At 38.4% G+C, this 22,504-nt stretch overlaps 1 protein-coding gene across 9 annotated transcripts in view; it reads left to right on the forward strand.

Annotated features, from left to right (window-relative positions):
* The window catches only part of DST (dystonin), a gene marked incomplete at both ends in the record, with an annotated part of 433,522 nt that overhangs the window by 220,770 nt on the left and 190,248 nt on the right, over nucleotides 1-22,504 (forward strand). For all 9 annotated transcript variants that reach the window (XM_084229023.1, XM_084229019.1, XM_084229024.1 and 6 more), the window contains one exon: nucleotides 21,176-21,342. In XM_084229023.1, the coding sequence (XP_084085149.1) occupies nucleotides 21,176-21,342 (167 nt within the window). The remainder of the gene's footprint in view (nucleotides 1-21,175; nucleotides 21,343-22,504) is intronic.

Raw genomic sequence — 22,504 nt, forward strand, 5'->3', positions numbered from 1 at the left:
ATGAAAGCTGGGCCATCTCTGGGAGAGAGAGCAGTGTGCAGTGGCCTGAAATGGATTTTTGCACAGTTTAGCAAGAGTAGGAGGAGGAATGGGTGGGGACCAAATCAGTGCTTACAGCCTCTGTCCTGTCCGTATACATACCAATCGTTAAACTTTTCAATTCTCCAGTGTTCCATGCAATGTTCCATTGCATTTGAAGGTGTTGAAAATGAAATAAAAGGCAAACTCAGAGCTTCGTTTTTGCTACTTGTCTCTAGAATATTCAGTCTTTGCCATTGGAGAATGTTTCTTTTTCTTTTTTAATGCATTGGCAAGCATCAGAATCATCATTGCTAACTTGATTCTCTAATTGAATATTCATGTTTAGAAAAATGTAATGATTTCCAACTTTTGATCAGTTTAAAGATCTCCTCGAGAAAGGCAATTATCAATTTCCTTTATTAGTCAAAGATTTCTGCCCATATGTAGGTCTAGTCATGCTATACTAATTTCCTTTTCACTGTATCTCTATGACTCAGTGTTAAGAAATTTGCACCTTAGATAGTCAGGTTACATACTGATTAAATATTTTTACAGCAAGGCCCTAGTAAAATTTCATAATATTTAACTAGGATATGATTATAAAAGTTACATATAAGTTTAACTGCCTTAATTCGTGTATAACAATGTACAATTGTTTTGACTAAGTGCATGATTTAAATAATATTTTCTGTTTACTTATATGAAAATCCTAATGATCAGATAATGGAAATGACTTGGAAGTTTGTGGTATTTGAAAAATATTGCAAATTGTTTTAAAAAATTGGTTTTAGAAACAACTTAGAATATTTTAGGCATTTAGCATTTATTATTTCTCCAACTATTGAATCATCCTGTTATTTTTTATGACTGCCCTTTTTTTTTTGCAAGTAACAAAATTAGTTGGTGTTTCTTAAGAAAAAAATTTTATGGAAGAGACTTTCTAAATATAAATGTCAAAGGCATTTTAACGAAAATTTAAAGGTACTTTGCCAAATCTGTCCTGATTACTTGCTTTTTATTTGCTCTCAGATTTGCTGAGCTACCAGTAGTTTCAAAGGTTAATGCAAACTTTGGTAGTATAACTGCATTCGAGAAAACTGAAAGTTAAAGTGTGGGTCAGAATCGTCTTATATAGTAAAGCATAGGGTTTGCCTTGAAAACTCAATCAGTGTTGTAATTCGACAGTGAGCTGTACTGTTTGTCTAAGAGGATTGGTGGCCAGAAATAAGCCACGGTGTCTAATGAGACACAGGGACCCGGCTGGGCAGGATGCCATGGTATTTCTTGTGTGCCTTTCTCATAAGCAAAATGGCCTCATGCTGAAGAGAATGGTCACAAAGTCTGAGGAATTAAAGTGCAGAGTGGAATTTTCGGACTTAATGAGGAAGAGCTAAGTAAACCTGGATGTTGAAATGAGTGTATCTGTGGAACTGTGATTTCCTACAAATCAAATGGGGAATGTGTGTGGATGTGTAAGAGCTGAGAAAGAAGAACAATATTTAGATCCTGCCAAAACTCCTTTGAGCCCTGAAAAATACTCTCCAGGAAGAAAATATTTCAGAAGAAAATCGATCAAGAAAATTGTAGGTGACACAGAGTCATTGCAGCCAAACAATGAAAATGAAGGCAAGAAGAGTGGCATTCAGCTCTCAAAAGAACAGTTAGCTCTTTTATCGGGGAGACTGGTACGGGAGGAATCTGTTACCCCAGACCTCAGGCTGGAAGATGATATTCCACAAGAGAAGACAGAAGTTGTACTTGACGGTGTTAAACAGAAACTTCTGCCGAGTGCTGCAAGCAGTTGGTCTTACCATGTCAACATTTCTCGTGCTAAAGACAGTGAAACAGAAGTCAAAGTTAATGAACTGGATGAAAAGATTTCAGAAAAAGACAGCACTCCATATTGTGCAAAGAGGAAGAAATATTTAAGTGATGTCAACACAAGGGAAATAACATTCCAGAGAAAAACTGATGTTTTTTCTTTCCGAAAGGCAGCCAGTTTAAGTTCCATTCACTATGGTTCAGAGAGATCACTTGAAAAACGTGGGTTTTCTGAAGTCCCATCAAAAAATTATAGCAGTGTTCAAGAAAAGCTAAACCTTTTTGGCACTCATGCAATACACCATTTTCAGTTTGAAAAAAGGAGATGTCATTCCCTCTATACTAATGTGTCCTCTGCTTCCAAGGACACAAATGGAAATGGGGTAAGTGAAATGTGTGTTCTGAGTCAAAGGTTTAAATAAGTAGACCAGATGCTCTCCTCTGACTGAGGTCTGTAATTTTAAAAAGGTTCTGTGATATTAGCTTATGGGGAATACTCTGAAATTCTGGGTGCATTTTATTTGTATCCTTAGGTTTGATTATTGCGATTTTATATTTGTGATAGCAACATTCTTTTATCAGGCTTTAATTTCAAAGCTCTATACATTTTTGCCTTTGTTGGGAGACTTAAAGTATTACCCGAAGAGAATGTACATCTTTTGAATTCCTCTAGTTCATGTTTCTTGACTTTCCTTATGGAACAACCTTTGAAAAATTAGCTGCACTATCAATAAACGTCAAACCAGAAAGTAAGCATGGCAAGATACTAGCTTCATGATAAATGTAGGGAGTATACAATATAATTATCAGTTAATATAGAGTACTGATCAGTAAGTTTGAAAAGCCATATCCCAGTTTTCTATCCGTTTTCATGCATAGGAATACTCATATAATTGTTTTCATCTCTCTGTGTTTGTGTTGGGCTGGGAGGTTCATTTGAAATTGCCCAAATCTATTTGTCTCTGTGTTGTGAGTCACTTCCTGGCCCCCGTCTAAAATCAGAAATCCTTTGGGCAGCATGTCATAGGAATTTGAATATGACACAGACTGCCAGGAAGTTGAAGTCTTCATTCTTAACATTAATATTTAACTTTAGATCAGTTACTTCTCTTGGGCTTTTATTTATCTTTAAAATGTAAGTGGATATTTATTTACTAAGAAATACATTATACAAATAATCTCTACATGTTACTAGTTGATGATTGATGGCTTTTTCTTTAAAGTGTTCCTTTGTCTTTTAACAAAAAGTTTGGACATAAATGGTGTATGTGGCATTAAATCTTGGCAAGGTAGTTGTCTCATTAAACGGAAATCATATGCCCAGTGGAAGGAGATTTTATTAGGGTTAGTGTGCACAGTCTTCATTGGCTGTAGCCTCTGAGTTCTCCTGAGGTGTTCCTGTTTATATACACCACCACACCTTTCCCGTATTGTGGCACCTGTTCTATTTACATTTTACAGTGATTACATTTTTAAAGGGAAGCATGATATCTATGTCATTACCTACGTAGATCTGGCATAAAGGTCAGGGCAAAAGGAAACCACCAGCTTCCCCTGCTACACAAAAGAAAAACATGCCTATTTGGTATGATTTGGTAGGTCTTGGAATGCTTAAAACTTTTGGTCATATAAATGAATAGTAACAGTGTTCCCAGACCCTAAAATAACCCAGCAAATCATAATTAGGAAGATTCTACTTTCAGGTGGGGGATAAACCTGTGCTTGGCTGCTATGATTTTGTGAGTGTAACTACTTGCTTTGCTCCCATATGTTTTCCAGCTGTGGGTTTTTTTTTTTTTGCATAATTTGGCTTCAAGTAACCCTTGCATTTTTTCATTAACGGAAACTCTTAAAATCTGTTTAATCTGTTTCCTAATTGGTATATGAGCCTTCCCCCTCTTCCCTTTATATTATTTTCATACCAAGAAGTTTACATGTCTTTTCTAATTTGTGTGTCTAATGAATTTTAAAAATTCCATGACAAATACATGTAAAAATAAATAATAAACCTGCTGATCAGATTTGATAAAGAATTGTTCTTTTTAAAGATTTATTTATGCATAAAAGAACTGGGGTGTAGGCCAGAGGTACGGGAGAAAGGTTCACCAGAGGCAGAGTGGGGAGCAGAACAGGCAGATTACTGAAATACACTGCTGAGGGGAGCTGTGGGCAGGACAGGGGATTGAACTCAAGCCGCAGTGGCTGGTGATACCTTGATAGCGCTGAGACTTTAACCTCTGCACCACCACGGAGGCCCCCAGATTTGTTAAATAATTGTTACATGGGGGTATTTAAACAAAGCTTCATATCTTCTATGTAAAAGCTGAGTTGGTATAGTATTTATTTGGTTTGAGGAGTTTGACCTCTCAGTTCTCTTTACTGTAGACAAAGACTCTTTACTCTGGTATACAAAGAGTCAGACTCAATGACTTGGCTCTCAGAGGACATTCTCCTTGTTTCCTTGGAGGCTTTTCACTGTTTGCTTAGTTCTCTTTGGTTTGTGCTGTGCACAGAAATCTTTATCTTGCACTGGATTCTGAATTTTTCATTGGAAAATTAGATTCAGATGAAAGCTATTAGCCCCAGTATTCTTTTAATTTGTTTCTTCAAGATGTTTTTCTTTTCTTCCTGATTTCATTCTTACTCTTAGTTATATGCAGGACTGGGCTCAGTGACTTTTGAGTTAACCTCCAAGTAGAATATTGACTTTAGACTTAGTTCAAGTCTCTGATTTGAATCCTGGTCCTGTGATTTGTTATTCTTAGTATACATGACCAGACTACCTCCTCTTTAAATCTTTGTGCTCCTGCACTGACCTAGGGTGGCCTGCAGGCTCAGAAGCTCAGGTTCAGCCACCTCCTCCTTGAGCATCTACTGAATATGAATCTCATAAACATGCTACATCTTTGCTAGGATAAGGAGGTGTTAAAAAAATATATCTTTAGTTTGCGTATTGCATTGAATTAGAAGAACACTTTCAGACACATTTTGTCTTTGTACATCCTAACAGCTATCTGAAATTGTCAAAATAGTTTCCTCCTTTATAGAATAAAGAATTGGAAACTCAGAAGGGTTAAATAACATCCTTAAGACTACATGGGTAAATGGGATTAGCTAAGCTAAACCATGGCACAGCATTGCATTTTAATTATCAAAATTCTGAAAAGACTGCTGTGATGTCAGAGCGAGAGTTGATGTTTGCAGGGATTATGATCATCTTGAAGGTTGCGTGTTAAAAACAGGGCAGAGGCAGCCTTGTTTGGGGACAAGGAGTAATGAGTTCAATGTCTACTCCTTTTTCAGGGATCCCTTATTTATGTAAGAGTCACATGTTCTCTGTACTTTGTGACAGGTCTCCTATCTTTACTCTGGAGCTTTTCCTGCAAAGCATTTTCTTTATTTCCCAAAATCCATCTCTTTCTAGTCTTGTTATGTTAATCTCAGCAATGGATGGTGGTTTTCTTTGCTTATTTGTTTTGTAACTGACCACATATAAATGTCACCAGAGGAAATTAAAAAAATATATAAATGTTTGGATGCCGCCCAGTAATTTTAATATAATAGAGCAGGGTGGGACTAAGCAGTTGATTCCAATGGTCAGGACTATGGAGAGGGAATTTGTTATTATTCTTAAACTATAGAAATGCTTCTAAAAGTGGTATCTTAGGGTCCCTGTTGTAGAATCATCTGGAATGTTTGTTGAATATGCTCTTGCCTCAGAATTAAATTAATGAGAATATCTTCTGCTGGGCATGAGAGAATGTTGCCTATGTTTTAGGCATGCATCTTAAAAATGTACTAACTTTTGACAGCTAGGATCACCCTAGTTTAGCACTTTCTCTTTCAATGTAGGTTTTATAAAAAAGATTTATTTTTCATGCGTACAAGAACCAGGATACAGGCCACATATGCAGGAAGGTGAGTGTAAAGGCGGGACTGGACACAGTGCAGGTTTTCTGATCCCATGCAGACTGAGTAAAGGAGGAGTCAGAGTCCTCAGTGGTTTTGGAGGTCTTTTATTGGGGTTCAGCGGGTACGTGCAAGGCAGGGGTGCTGGCTGGGGGGCTGGGAGGCTGGCAGGCCTGCCAGCCTCCCAGCCCCCAGCAAGTCTTCACTCTATCTGAGCTCTCTGGAGTTCGTTCTGCTGCTTCTCGGCTTCTCTTTCGGCTTCTCTTTCGGCTTCGGCTTCTCTTTCGGCTTCGGCTTCGGCTTCGGCTTCGGCTTCGGCTTCGGCTTCGGCTTCGGCTTCGGCTTCGGCTTCGGCTTCGGCTTCGGCTTCGGCTTTGGCTTCGGCTTCGGCTTCGGCTTCGGCTTCTACTGCTGCTTCTACTGCTGCTGCTGGCGTCCCCGTGACGCCGCCCTTAAAAGCACAGTCTTAGCTCAGCTGAATCCCATCTACCTATGCCCACACCCTATTCCAGGTACCCGCCATCAGGCATGCATTCAGGACAAGGATCCATCATCTATCCTGATGGCGGAAGGGCAGAAAAGCCTGATATTTTCTTTACCCTACAGTGAGAGGATTCACCAGAGACAGAGCTGAAAACAGAACAGGCAGACTGACAGAAATACAGTGCTGAGGGGAGCAGCGGGCTAGACAGGAGAGGTCTGCTGCTCCATGTAGGTATCTCTGAGGCCGATGGGGATCGAACCCGCACTGCAGAGGCTGCAGACAGCTTCACAGCACTGTGCTCAACTGCCTGTGCCACCAGGGAGGCCCTCAATGTAGGTTTTTTGATAAGTGGTGTAGATTTTGTCTTGATGGTCTGAGTTGTAGTCAAGCTTTGCTGTCAGGTTGCCTGTGACTTGGACAGCCTTCTTCATTTCTTTGGGTTTCACTTTCATTTTTCTACAAAGTGGGTGATGTTAGACTACATTTTGATACTGTTAGCAGTAATGATATTTGTTGAGTCCCACTATATGTCAGACAATCCACTATAAACTTCAGTGTAAATCTATTAAATGGATCCATCGTTAGTTCCACTTTACGGAAGAGCAAACAGAGGTGCAAAAATGTTAAATAGATTCCTCAAGCCATTCACCTAGTAAGTGAAAGAACTTGGATTTGATTCATAATTATTTATCAGACTTAACTGATATAAGTTACCTACCTTTTCCCACATATGCCTCTTCGACTTTAAATTTCTGTGAATCCATGTACATAACTGTCTTTTTTGTTTGTTTAATATGTTCACCCTTCTTCTGGCCCTCCCTTTCCTTATTCCCTTGCCAGCCATTTATTATGTATCTGCTGTACATTGAACCAAAATTTAGGTACCCTGAAATGAGTAGAATATGATCCTTTTCTGCATCTATTATAGTCCAGTATTTGTTCATAACAAATGATGTGGACCATGGCTGTAAACCTGCTCACTTGAAAGTTTGGTTTTGGGGGTGATGATTGTGAATAATTTAAATCCCCCCATGTTTTAGAGCTATATTAATTAATGAAAATTGAACTTTTTTTATATTCCTTTTCATCCTTTGGTAAATTGCAAAAAATGGTGCAATGATCTCAGGGAAAAAAGCTAAGAAGAGAGAAGGATGAAAAATAAGGAGTGTGGCTCTTGTACAAATCACATTATCAGACTCGGAAGTATGAATAGTTGAATATTTTTTATTAACTGACTTTTATATTATAAAAACTTTAAAAATTTAGTTCCATTTCCTATGTGAGAGGAATATTTTAATATTCAAGCTCATTGAAATATAATGTTTAAGACTTTCCTTTAACCAAATCTTCTATGACTCTTAGACTGTAGAATACTTACTTTGAATTAAAGGACTAATGTAAAATGTAAATGTTTTCCTGTATGAAAGCTTTGCTCTACAGATCTTGAAAACAAAGGTCATTTGGTTTACAGTTGACTAATTAACTCATTTCTTTCTGAACCAATTAAGCTTTTTTAAAATGAAAATGCAATTACTGACTTTTTTTCCTCCTATGTCTAGTTGTCACTTGGATTTCATGATCACTTTGTGAAAATTTAGTTATAAGATAGTTGCATAGTATTTGGGTCTTTAGCAGCATGTGTGCGCGCGCGCGCGCGCGTGTGTGTGTGTGTGTGTGTGTGTGTTTGTGTGTGTGTGTATGTATGTATAAAATCTATCAAATATCTTTTTACTTAAATGAAGACACACAAAGTTTAAAAATCTTTTGCCATTCAAGAAAAATTGTTATATTTATCTTGCTTTTATCTTCTATTTAACTCTTCAATGGAGGCAGTTTTTAACCAGATAGAATTTTCAAAATATTTGTGCCATCTTTGTACTTAAAATTATTTTGTGGAGCATTGCCACACATTTTTGAAACTTGGAAGCTGATACTAAAAATGTGTTGATTACATTTGTTTCTGCCAAAGTAGTTAAAAACATCATTGAAGAGATTGTTTTTGGGACAAACATCTTGGGTTGGAAACATTTGCCTGTGTTGACAAATTCAGTATGGAATCTTTTTTTTTTTTAAACTTGCTACGTGTCAAGTAGAGTGAATAAAAGTTTAAACAGTAGTACTTCCTACATAGTTTCCTCTAGTCCATATGTGGTAGGCACTGTTAACCTGTTCACACGTCATCTCAGGATGTCTGTGAGGAAACATTTTACATGAGAGAAAAATGAGACTCAGAGATGTTCCAAGGCTAATAAATGGTGGGGTCAGGAGCTGAACTCAATACCACCCTCCATGGCTCTGCACCAGTCATATTCTCAATTTAAAACTCTTGCTCTTCAAACACTTGTTAAGAGTCTTGGGAGAATAAGAGAAGAATCTTAAAAGCCGCTTTTTCTGCCTGCTCCTTTCACTCGTATTAACATGTAAAGTCTCTCAAATGAAGAGCAAACTTTTTTTTTAAACATTTATTTATTTATACAAGAACTTTGGTACAGGCCAGATGTGTGGGAGGGTGAATAGATTCACTGGAGAGAGAGTGCGGGGAACAGAACAGGCAGACTGACTAAATACACTGCTGAGGGGAGCAGCTGGGCTAGACAGGAGAAGTCTGTCGCACCATGGGGGATTCTTGCTGGCCAGCGGGGATTGAACCCACACTGAAGAGGCTGCGGACAGCTTCACAGTGCAGCGCTCAACCGCCTGCGCCACCAGGGAGGCCCTGAAGAGCAAACTCTTAATTTTTTACTTTTAATAAAAATATATGTAGGAATTTTGAATATCCTTTGACAATGCTCTTGAATCTAACCCTCTGAACCAATACAGACTTTGTGTTCTGCAGGGCAGAATATTTGACTACAGTCATTTCTATATGCTTTGTGAGTCTCTTAAGTCACTTATTTTGCTTCTGTAAAATGAGATGGCTCATTGATAGAGAAAGCTTTTTCTGGAATATTGTAGAATGTTATTACAGATGTGGTGCAATAGAGGAAAGAGAACTTATGAGATCTCCAATTAAAAGATTAAATTTAGGGCCTCCCTGGTGGTGCGGTGGTTGAGTGCTGGGCTATGAGGCTGCCCACAGCCTCTGCAGCGTTGGTTCGATCCCCGGCTGCCGGGTCCCACAGGGCGCGCAGACCTCTCCTGTTGCCCGCTGCTCCCCTCAGCAGTGTATCGTCAGTCTGCCTGTTCTGCTCCCTGCTCTGGCTCTGGTGAATTCTCTCACCCTCCTGCGCTTCTGACTGTATCCAGTGCTTGTATAAATAAATAAATAAAATCTTAAAAAAAAAGATTAAATTTAACCTGCATCTTATTTTCCAACTGTAAAGCAGGGGTGGTTTTTTGTTTTCAGATTAAATGAGGTAGATGTGAAAAGAGTTAATAGATTATAAAGTGCATTATAACTTCTACCTTATTACTGTCTTCTGTAGAAAATAAGAATCATCCTGTAATCAACCACCAAATATAAGAGCTCTACAAGTACTCAAAATTTTAATAGAGCACTTCTTTCTCTCCTGGGCATACAGAATTCTAAAGAAGCAGAGTAGGCTGCCATCTTCTATCCCCAGCTCCATGAATCCTCTTCCTGTTTCTTCAGCAAATATTTACTGAATAGTTACTGAGTGCTGACTTTTCTGTAATTCCATATTTAGCTTAAAATTTTGCCAACTTGTTGGGATGGAAATACCCCTGGGAGCAACCAATTCTTGACATTGATGTTGGCCCTTTACACTTTAGTATGAATACATTTCAAAGGCGTTATTAAGAGGAGCACGATATGAGACAGGAAAAGAACATAATGCCAGAGGCCAAAATGCTGTTCATTGGGGGGAAAGGCTGTCAGTGCAAGAAGTGTGTCTGGCCTAATGAGGAAAATTTAAATGAACCCAGACCTTTATATCTTGTGATAAATCGAGGGACGTAGCCTCTGAAAGTATGTCAAATTCTGTGCATCACATGTTTGGTCTCTGTAGAGGCCACAAAGCTCCAGTGAAAAGGGTCTTGATCTTAGGGGTTGAGTCACAACTGGTGTGTGTCCTTGCATGTTGTGTTTGTGCGTGGCCATTTTGCTAGCAGGGAGTACAGTGAAAAGAGTCATCCACTGTGACTACTGATATGGAGGAACAGTTAATGGGAGTTATAAGCATAGATTTCTTTCCTGAATATGAAGGAGGAATTTTACTCTCTTCTTGTTGATTATGAACTGGAACTGAGGGGACCTAGGTTCATACCCGAGTTGCTCAGCTTGCATGCTGTGAGACCCTGGACAAGTCACATTCACTCTTTTATTCTCAGCTTATTCATCAGGAAACGAGGGAGTGAACCAAGTTACTCTGTCCTTCATTTTGAGTCCTCCTGATTCCTTAATCCTTCGCTGTATTTATTTATAGCCCTCGCTAAGTAAAATATCTTAGTTTCCTTATCTTTAGAGATACTGACTTTTATGGTGTTACACAAAATTATTTAAATAGCAAACTTGATTAAACTATTTAATATTTTCAATAAATTATGATTATGTTAAAAGTCTTTTTTAAATAAAAGTTGCATTACTTGTATAGAATAATGCAATGCATGCATTATAGAAATGTGAATCATCTTTTAGGGAATATCTGACTCAACTCTGGAGTTGGCTGTTCTTAGCACATTCCAGAACCATGACAACATCTGTGAAAACAGGGTGTTCATGTCGCCCAGTTGTCTAGTAGCATTGACTTTGCGCAGAGGACTTTTACATTTACAGCTTCTGCTGACCAACACAGTGAGGCTTTTGCAGTTCGTTTAGCAGTAAGTGGGTCATTTAGTAATAATCTGTAAATGAAATCAGAGTGAGCTGTGAGAAGGATAAGTTGGCTTGTTTTCTTTTATTGAAAAGACATGTAGAGGCTATACATTGTCAAATTTATGAAATTATTTTAGAAAACAAATCAGTTCATGAAGGTCTGGTCCACAGATTAGCATTGGGTTCTTATTGAGTTTGTCTCTGGGCCTGTAATTACTTCTGGAGACGTGTGCAGTCAAGCATTCTCTTATTATTGCAAAGTGAGGGTATTGGAAAACCTTTACTTTCCTAAAATGACAAGGTTTATCTGACAGGTTAAAACTCATTCATACCAGGGCCTCCCTAGTGGTGCAGCGGTTGAGCGCTGGGTTGCAAAGCTGCCCGCAGCCTCTGCAGCTCCGGTTTGATCCCCGGCCCCCAGCGGGGGTCCCACATGGTGCACAGACCTCTCCTGCTGCCCGCTGCTCCCTTCAGCAGTGTACTTCATCAGTCTGCCTGCTCTGCTCCCCAGTCTGACTCTGGTGAATTCTCTCACCCACCTGTGCTCTGACTATACCCAGTGCTTGTATAAATAAATAAATAGATAAAATCTCAAAAAACAAAACAAAACAGAACTCATTCATACCAAATGAAAACATAGATTATGTTTCTGATCTTTCATACTTATTTTCCCTCCCTCCCACTCTGCCTTCCTCCTTTCTTTCCTCTGTTTCTTCCTTCCCTCCCTTCCTTTCTTCCTCCTCTTATTCAACAGCTAATTTTTGAGCACCTGGTATTGTGCCATGTTGGGCTGAATTAGGAAAAATATTCCAATGGGAGAAGTAGCTTGAACAAAAGACCCTAGGATAGAGTGTGCATGTTCTTCATATAGTTTGAAGTTTGCAGGGTTTAATCTAATCAGAGAATAGGAGAATGTCTTGAGCTTGGAGAGATTAGCCAAGACCCAAGTAGAATGCTATGGCTGCAGATTAAAGAACAAACTGGACTGCGAAGTGAGAGTAGGGCAGGACTTGGTACAGAAAGGCTAGTTAAGAATGTGTTTCTAATCAGCACACCAAGACTTTATTAAAGAAGTCTTTCTTGAGCCCAACATTCTCCTAGGCCAGTATTGACTGTTTATTAAAAATGTCTTTGGTATTGACATTGGATACTAGGGGCTGTAGTCCAGACTAAAGTTAATAGCTAACTCAATAGCTGGTAGTGACAAAAGAGAAAAGGGGGTTATAAAACCCCCTTATCTCTTAAAAATAATCTCATGATAGCTAATATATCCATGTTATTGGATGGCTCTCTCTTCTCTAGAGATGTGTGAAGCTAGCAGATGAGTGAGTGTATGGCAGGTTGAGGAGGTTTTAGAAGAGTTGGAATAACTCATCCTTTTATGTTTTGAGAGTTCTGCTGCTGGGTTCTTTCACTCCCGGATTGGATTGCAGAAACAAAGCAGTCTGTTTTCAGGTGTTTATTGAGTCCCTTAGCATTTTGCTGAGAGTCTGCTTCACATTAGAGACTCTCAGAGACTACTCAGTGAGGCACTTGGTCCGACCTGCACAGTGAAACATAACTCATCTCAGACTAACTGTGAGCAGACATATCTGGTTATGCCACAGTTAGAACTGTGTGAATTGGTGCCAGGCTTCATTTCTTGTGTTTGAATTCCCCCTCTCCCATACTCCTTTATCCCACAGAGCTTGCAGCCTAACCTTCTTTAATCTGTGGTTAAGATTTTAAACACTGCATATTGACTAAAAGGGGAAAAGATAATAACGAGTCAGTGTTGTCTTTAAACATAGAGATAATGTGTGAAAGAGACAGAAGAATGTAAAAAAATGTCTGTTTTTTGTTGTTCATAATGATTATTTTTTAAGTTAAATTTTCAGTTTTCCTTATTTCAGTTTCTAATCTTGTTTATGTGGAGTGAAAAATTAAAATGACTTTACATATTGGATTCTTTTTTATAATGCCCTAGAGGGCTCAAAATAATTTGGCTAAGAATTTAGCCACCAACCAGATTTCCAATTCACATGGGTTTGAGGACCTCCTATCCAAATAATTAGATTTTTCTGACCATTTTTTTTTATTATTGATTGGAGTAGTACTTTTGAATACACATATGGAAAATTCACTTTTTAACTCGACCAGGTGGTTTTTGAAAATGCCTTATGTTGAGTATTTTTATGGCCCAGAACTATTCTTTTAAAACCAACCGTTTCAAGGCTTTGGAAAATACTTGCATTTGTCATAAAAATCCTGCAGTTTCTTCTTTTGCATTTAGGCTTGCTAACAGGAGGAATGCATGTAATCAGAGGGGTCATAAAAGTTCTGTTACCCATTCTTGTTGCAGCCTTATAGTCACACCCCCACATTCTGGGTTTTATTCTATGGGGAGTAATTAATATTTCTCCTATAATTCAAATGAAGTAAATATTTAGCTAATTCATTATATGTATATATAGGATAAAGTATATAAAGACTGGATATTTTATGTTAATGTTTTAATTGATTTAAGTCTCATTTTTGTGTGGGAATTGAATTGTACCTGATCATAGTAAAAGTAAATTTAAGTAGAATCTCTGATAAATTAATTCCTGAATTTTAACATTTAAAGCAAATTAATGATGAAAAAGCCAGAAAAGTTGCTTAGTTTTTTTCCCCCTTTTTTGGTAAAATATTCTACTTTGGTTTTATTTATTTATTTTTTACATCATTGCTCATTTTTAAACACTATTTGCTTCCCCCCCACCTTCAGGTGTAGTCCTCATAGAATTTCCTTCCCCAATGCACCCGTGCACCATCACCTCAGTCCCCTGTGCTCCTCCGTCCCTCTGATCCCTCTCCCTCCTCCTCCCCTGCAGTATGTCTCTGATTTATAATTGTCTGTTCTTGCTTTGTTGTGTTTTGTACTGTTATTATTTTTTTACACTGACGTCTTATTTGGTTCCCCTATATTCCTGCTATAAGTGAAACCATTTGATATTTTTCTTTTTCCTTCTGGCTTATTTCACTGAGCATAATTCCTTCTACTTCCATCCACGTTGCTGCGAATGGCATGAGATTATCTTTTTTGATTGCTGACTAGTCTTCCATTGTGCATGTATGCCACATCTTCCTGGCCCAGTCATCTATTTTGGGGCATTTGGGTTGTTTCCAGGTTTTACCTATTGTAACTAGTGCTGCAATAAACATAGGGGTACAGGTGTTCTTTTGGATCAATGCTTTTCTGTCCTTTGGGTAGATCCCTAGGAGTGGAATTGCCGGGTCATATAGTAGCTCCATTTTCAGTAGACTGAGCAACCTCCATGCCGCGGACCAGCACAGCAGTAGACAATGAGGCCGTCTCAGGGTTGAGAGACTGCGCAGGGTGGTCAGGGATTCGGTTAAAGAAATGACAAACAGACACACTTCAAGAGAGAGTGTAAATCTGAGTGTAACTTTATTTTTGTTATTGGTCAGTATATATATGTTTTTTCTAAAGGCATAGGAACAGTGAACATCAAAGAAATCAGTTTGTTCATAGGTTTAGCTTATCATTGACAGGGCAGTGATTTATGTCCAAAATACATCTGGACCTAGCTGCATTCCTAAGTAGACAGGTTATTAACTCTTTCTATATTCTTGTACTAATTACTACTACTATTACCTACTTATGTTTACTCATAATTAATTGTCATAGGTAAATTTATATTATAATGTAGTTAATATCAAAGGTACTAAAGTTAAGCACATAATAGAAAGATTATTAAACTACAATTCTATTATAACACAGTGTTTAGTAATGTTTCATTTGCATTAGCCTAATTATTAAATTACGTATGCTTTTTAATTAGCAATCAATGACCAGAAAAAGGAAAGATTTTAGAGAGACAGTTGTAGCAGAATAAAGTTTATGGGCCTTGAGAAAGCGAGATAAGGTTCCAGGTGGTCAGCATTTCTTTTAATCATCTTTGTGGCAGCTTCTGGTGGTCGTTATCTCTTGGCAGGCATTCGGCTTCTCTGCATCTTAGGGAGTTTGCTGTTCTCCCCCTGCGCGCATGGTTCCTTGCCCACGCCGGACCTCAGGGACCATGGCAACAGCCATTAGCCCTGAGGGTCACTGCAGGGAGAGGTGCAGCACCTCCAGACAGCTTTCCATAGTGGTTGGACCAGTTTGTACTCCCACCAGCAATGCAGGAGAATTCATTTTTCACCACATCGCCAACATTTGTTGTTGCTAGTTTTTTTGATATGTGCCATTCTTACTGGTGTAAGGTGTTATCTCAATGAGGTTTTGATTTGTATTTCCCCAATGATAAGGGATGTTGAACATTTTTTCATATGCCTCTTAGCCATCTGCATTTCCTCTTTGGGAGAAATGTCTTTTCAGTTCTTCTGCCCATTTCTTGACTGGATTGTTTACTTTGTTTTTGTTGAGTCATATGAGTTCTTTGTATATCTTTGTGATCAGTTGTATCCCTTATCAGTTGTATGGAGTGCAAAAATTTTTTCCCAATCAGTGGGATGTCTCTTTGTTTTGGTTAATATCTCTTTTGCTGTACAGAAGCTTTTCAGTTTGATGTAATGCCAGGTGTTTATCTTTTCCTTGATTTTCTTTGCTTTGTGTGATGAGTCTTTAAAGATGTTACTGAAATGTATGTCTTGTAGTGTTTTACCTATATTTTCTTCTATATATTTTATGGTTTTGGGTCTCATGTCCAGTTCTTTTATTCATTTTGTATATATATATATATATTTTTTTTTTAAGATTTTTATTTATTTATTTATTTATATAAGCACTGGGTACAGTCAGAAGCGCGGGAGGGTGAGAGAATCCACCAGAGCCAGAGCGGGGAGCAGAGCAGGCAGAAGGACCGAAGCACACTGCTGAGGGGAGCAGCGGGCGGCAGGAGAGGTCTGCGCGCCATGGGGGACCCTCCTCCGGTGGGCCGGGGAGCAGCCGCGGAATTGAACCGGCGCCACAGAGGCCGCGGGCAGCCTCGCAACCCAGCGCTCAACCGCTGCGCCACCGGGGAGGCCCCTTTTATTCATTTTGAGTTGATTTTTGTGCATGGTGAGAGGTAGTGGTTTAGTTTCTTTTTTTTTTTTTTTTTTTTTTTTGCTTGTGGTAGTCCAGTTTTCCCAGTACCATTTATTGAATGAACTGTCTGTGTTCCATTGCATATTCTAGGAGTAAAGATAATTAAAAAATATTTTTATTCAGTTGCTTTAATAAGGAGAGAGACAATGATAAGAGGGAATTCTGTTTATGAAGATTATTTTGGGGGGAGTAGTTGAAGAGACATGGGCATTTTTAATAATGGAGTAGGGAGCTGATGAGAAGGAGGGAGATTCCCATCAGGGAAGAGGTGAAGGATTAGGGCACAGAAGGAAGCAGCGTTTATATGTCACAGGCCAGGGAAGTGAGGGATTTCTTACTCATGTTGCTGTTCCCTCTGTAAAGAAGATGAAAAAGTGAATGCCAGACATAAAAGAATTGGTGATGGAGCAGGGAGTTTTAGGCAAGTGGTGAAGAATTGAATGGGATATTGTGAGGAATAGAAAAACTGGCCAGATACACACACCAAAAAGAATTGCTAGGTTTCTTGGAGCACCTAGCTGAATTTGAAGACATGGAATTTGTGGTAGCTCTGTCCAAGGTGGTAGTATTTTTCTCTAGTAGAAATTTCTAGCTTTAGGCAAGAGAAGATGTATAGCTGACTTGATCAAAATTGAGATTGCCAGGGTGGTTACAGGGCAAGAGCAAGGGTGTAAGGAAGTTGAAGGTATTGGTAGAAGGAAGAATCATATAGAATAGCCCATATAGGGAAGGAGGTAAAGATAGAAGAAGCTCAAAGACTGGGACAACGTTGAGCAGATAGAGTTGGGGAGAGAAAGTGCTACAAGAACAAGAAATTGCCGTCAGAAATTAAATGTCTGAGGGGAACTACTTGCTTTGAAGGTGGTGGTGTATTAGTAGGTGTTTGGATGGCTGAAATGGAGAGAAAACAAAGGCTTGATGGAGACAGGCATACTCTCAGCCAAGTGGTTAACCTTTTGGGGGTGTGAGGATCAGTTTTGGAGAGACCAAGAAGATGGTACAAGGAGTGGCCTACAATGTAGAAAATCAGGCCTTTGCTTAAAACATACTGGGTTTGTATCATTTAAATTATTATAATATACCTGCCTTTCCTGTTTTCCTGGTGGTGTCTGGCACTTGAGTTAATGCAGTGGGGGGGGACCTGGAGTTCAGTAAAATGACAGAAGTAGTTCAGGGTATTGAAGGTTTAAGAAATATTGTTTACAATGGAATAGATGTCTCTGATCAGTTTGGGAATGGTGGCAATCTGGGTCAGGAGAGATGAAGCAGAGATGAAATAAGGGCATGAGAGGCTCAGTGACAGGAAGAACTTGAATTTGGGTGGTAGCCAACAATGACCTGGATGTGAGGCATGAGGGCTTCAAGTTTCCAGGGAACTTCCAGTAAACTTTATTTTTGATGCTAGCTGACAGCTTGTTGGTGAGAGGCTTTAAGCAGCAAATATTACTAATAAAATTGTGGTAGGAGCAGCTAGCTAACAGTAATAGTTTTCCCTAATGTGCAGTGTGCTAATTGCTTGATGTACATTTGATCTGGCTAATCTTTAGAACCATTCAAGGAGTAGCAGTTGTGTCATCATTTAAATTTTAAAAATGAGGAAAATGTATATTCAAAAGATTATATGAATAGCTTCAGGTCATTTGCTGTGAAACACAGGCAGCTGAATTGCAACCCTTTCTCTGATAATCACCGTGTTGTCCCAAGAACTTGAAGGGAGCAGATTTGATTACTTCCTAGAATCCAACCTGAATGTGGAACCACTATTAACCTGCCAGTGATGGAGGGTTCAGGCTGTTTTGCTGAATATACAGAATTCAAATCAGGGCATATGAATGACAACTGCAGACTAAGAATTTCTAACATTTAGTTTCTTTTTCCTTTTGGTTTTGGTTGCATGGTATCATGAGCGGTCTCATATACTCAGATAGATAATGGTTAATGATAAACAGTATATATTTTAAAATATCTAAAATTTCCATGTGGGGATATGATACTCATTTAGTTTGAAATAGCAGAAGGTAAAAGCACTAATGTGGTTGTAACCTTTGATATGTTAAAGTATGGTTCATAAAATATTTGGATATGGATTTTCAAATTACAGCTTTTTGAACAGAATATGCACGTGTAACAGTCTGAAATCTTATTTGTGAGCGAAAATCTGAAATTCATGTGTTGAAACTTATTTAATAAAAATATATTATTTTCTCTTGGTTGATATTTTCAGACATCTCAACTTCTTTTTCTCTAATATCTTTCCCATCCTTGGGTAAAATCCTGTATTGTACTTGAATCTATTAAACTTAAACTGGTACTAGGTAGTTATGATATAATAACTTGTTATTTTTTAATTAATTTTGTGACTGGATTGGTGTGGAATGATTTTGACCCAGCAGAAAATAGCCATACCTCCCCCCATCCGCACCCCTTATCATTCTTTATATATTTACAAATACTGCCATTTTCCTGCATTGTAATTACAAGTTCCCCAAAGCAGTTGCTTTTATAATTTGTAAAGACTGAGGAACTTGTTGTGAAATTTTACCTAGAAGTTCAGCTTTCTCATTTAGAGTATTTCCTAGGTTAATTTCTCTGAACTCTTGTTTTCATAGATTTTGATGTAATTGAGGTAGCAAATTATTTATTCCTCTTTTTCGGAAGAAAATTGGAAGAAAATTAAAGCCAAGTTTTGCTTCCCCCTTTGTGAAAAAGATTAATAATAACCACAGCAATAAAATAGCTAACATATGTTGAGCATGCAAATTGCTATGTGCCAGGCATTGAATTCATGCTGTTGAATGAGCAAGTGAGGCAACAGTCTTAAGTCAGTACAGTTACTTGTACATTTCAGTGGTGGAGACGATATTGAATCTTAGGATGTACCAGAAAGGTTCTCTGGCTTAATTTTCTTTTCTTTTTTTTTAAGATTTATTCATTTATACATATAAGAACTGGGGTACAGGCCAGAGGTGCAGGGATTGAGAGGATTCACCAGAGACAGAGTGGATAACAGAACAGGCTGATGACTGAAATACACTGCTTAGGGGAACAGCGGGGGTGAGGCAGGAGAGGTCTGCTGCACCATGTGGGTAGCTCCCTGGCCGGGGATCGAACATATGCTGTGGTGGCTACAGCTAGCTTCATAGGTTACATCTTAACCCCTTGCACCACCAGGGAGACCCTGGCTTAATTTTCTACCAGAATGTCAGTTGTAAGTTAGAAGAATATTGGTGAATTTTCTGTTCCTTTTTTTCCATTTTAGAAAAAAAAAGAGAAATCCTTGCTGCGTATACTATATTAAGTGTTCATGCATGCAGTTCTTTACCATAGTCTGGATTTAGCACAGAATCCTAGGAAATTTGATTAATTTGAAATATTTTGCTCCACTTATAAATCCTCATCATTTGTCATAGAACGTGGTTGGACCATGGCTGAGAGTGAAGCTGCCCAGGGCAAGGGTGCCCCTGCTGAACACTGGAGAAAGGGTGGGAGTGGCCCTGCCACTGTCTCCAGTTGGTGCTGTTAGGGGGTACCAGGGCTGGCATGGGCTTTAACTGCTGCAGCTTTTCTGACCCAGGTCCCTGGGAAGGCCATGCCTCAGATTCTTGTGGCAGCTGGGAGGAATAAAAGGGTTCCTATTTAAGCCTTGCATTGCTGCATGTAAAAGGCTTTCTTTAGTTTTGGTTTTTTATTCTCTATTTTCAGTTACTTTACTCTGTTATGACCTCTGACCTCTGTGTTGCATTTACATTATAGTCTCTTAGTAAGACTTCAGATTGAAGAGTCTTAAACATTTTCTGCTTCTACTTCTTACCTCCTCATTTTAGAGACAAGGAAGTTAACACTAACTGATGTGAAATGTATTATTCAAAGCTGTGTGACTAGTGGCTCAGAGTAGAAGCTAATCTCATGACTTCAGTGATTCCCGACCCCCGCCCCCCCCGGCCTATTACAAAAGGCCCAGTACCTCTCCATGTCTTGCTTCCAATTTCTTATTTGCTCATCCTGATCCTGACTTGCCATCTGTCTTCTTGATCTCTTGGCTTTGTACCCTGCCCTGCTTGAGGGAACAGTTGTTTGATGGTGTTAATCTCAGCTTTGGAATTACTGTATGACCCCTGGTAACTTTATGCCTTAATATCATTATCAGCAGATTAAGTAGGATCCTTATCAAAGAGATTCATGGGAAAATGGAAATCATGTGAACTGGTGACCAGTTTTATTATTATTTATTAGAAGAGACTTCAAGGAAATTTATTTAAAACAAAGTGCAGAGAAAAAAATAAGTTGATGAAGGTTTTCCTTTGAGCAAACTGTTCAAGAACTCGTGAAAAAATTGAGACTTTAGGCCAAATTGTTATATAAAATAATTAATGTGAGAGGATACTATTTCCCTGCTTTGTTCTTTATGCAAAATACCTTTGCATCAAATTCTGCTCTGCAAGTGGTAATGTAGGTTTGATCCATTTGAATATGGAAAAAGATATGCTTAAGTTGCTTTAACAGATAAGATTTATTTATTTATTTATTTATTTATTTATTTAAAGATTTATTTTTATTTATTTATACAAGCACTGGGTACAGTCAGAAGCACGGGAGGGTGAGAGAATCCACCAGAGCCAGAGCGGGGAGCAGAGCAGGCAGAAGGACCGAAGTACACTGCTGAGGGGAGCAGCGGGCGGCAGGAGAGGTCTGCGCGCCATGTGGGACCCTCCTCCGGTGGCCGGGGAGCAGCCGGGGATCGAACTGGCGCTGCAGAGGCTGCGGGCAGCTTCGCAACCCAGCGCTCAACCGCTGCGCCACCGGGGAGGCCCCAGATAAGATTTATAAAGGCTAAAGCAGAATAGTCAATGCTGTGAAGTTTTGGTATAAAAAATTAATTCTTGGGTTAAATTAGATCTTTCAATCTGTTACACTGTTTCTGTCTTTCAAACTCAGTTTTCGTGTGTGTATATATATATATATATTTATATATAAATGAGGCAAAATATTTACAAGTCAGAGTTATATGTGCTGGTAGAGTGCTCGGCACATAGTAGGTACTTAATGAGTTAGCTTCTTTCCTTCCTAATAGTTTAACACTTTCTATTATATTTAGATATCTGATATCCATGTTACTGGAGAGTCAGAAGATATGTCTGCAAAAGAGAGATTATTACTGTGGACACAGCAGGCAACAGAGGGTTATGCTGGAATACGGTGTGAAAATTTCACTACTTGCTGGAGAGACGGAAAACTATTTAATGCCATCATTCATAAATACAGGTATGAAATTTGTGAAGTCTTTTTCCTTTAGACAAATATGAGATGTGTTTATATAATTTGCAAATTTTAAAATAACCGCTTACTACATGCACGTAATACATGTGCATGGCAAAAAAGTAAAAAATGAAAACATCACATTTACGATAGAGATCATCACTCTAAGCTTTAGTGCACTCATGCAGACTATAGTAATGTATTTGGATTTTGTCAGATAGTAAACTGCTATGAAGAATCTATAGGTGGTTGGCTAAGATGGTGCATATAGAGAACTGAAGGGTTTCAGTTCACACTTAGAACTCACAAGTTTGCAAATCATAGTCTCATCTAGTTGCTCGACTGAGTAACTGAGTTTAACAATAGCCAGTTTTTGAGTAGTAAACAGTTTTCCCGTGAGAATTATTAAAAACTAAACAACATCAATACTCACATGGCTATTACTAAGTGTCAGGCACTGTCCAAAGGAGACTATATATATTTACTCATCTAATTCTCATAACGCTTCTCTGGGGATATTGTTATCCCCAGTAAATAGATGGAAACTGAGACACAGAGTAAGTACTCATTTAAGGTCACACAATCAGCAAACCAGATTTGGGATTCAAATGAGGCTCTGTGGCTCTTGAGTTCATGATCATAATGCCTTATAAGAAACTAAATCCTTGGACAATATTATTGAAAATGGCACATTTCTTTATCTGTTATTTTTCTTAGGTTTAGAAGAATTATATAATATTGGAGAACTGAATATATTCCCAAATAGACTAAACCTAAGCTATAAACTCATTAAATTCACAAACATATGATTACAATAAAAATAATAATTATTAGAATAGATCATATTTTGATTGTTTTCCATATGTGATGCTTACTGTTGAGTACTTTACTTATGTTATATTGAAATCTCCCAACAATGCCCCAAACCAGAAACAATTATTATTCCACTTTTACAGATGAGGAACTTGAGATTTGCCAAGGTCATGCTGCTAATAAGTTACAAAGTTAAGGTTTTATTTTAGATCTGTTTGACATGAAATTCCATTCTCCCTTTCTTCTTCTTCTTCTTCTTCTTCTTCTTCTTCTTCTTCTTCTTCTTTTCTTCTCCTTTCCCTTTCATTTCCATTTTTCTCTCCTTCTTTTCCCCCACCCCCTTTTTGAAAATAAT

Source organism: Talpa europaea (assembly GCF_964194135.1).
Source record: "Talpa europaea genome assembly, chromosome: 2".
In the NCBI taxonomy this organism is placed as follows: domain Eukaryota; kingdom Metazoa; phylum Chordata; class Mammalia; order Eulipotyphla; family Talpidae; genus Talpa; species Talpa europaea.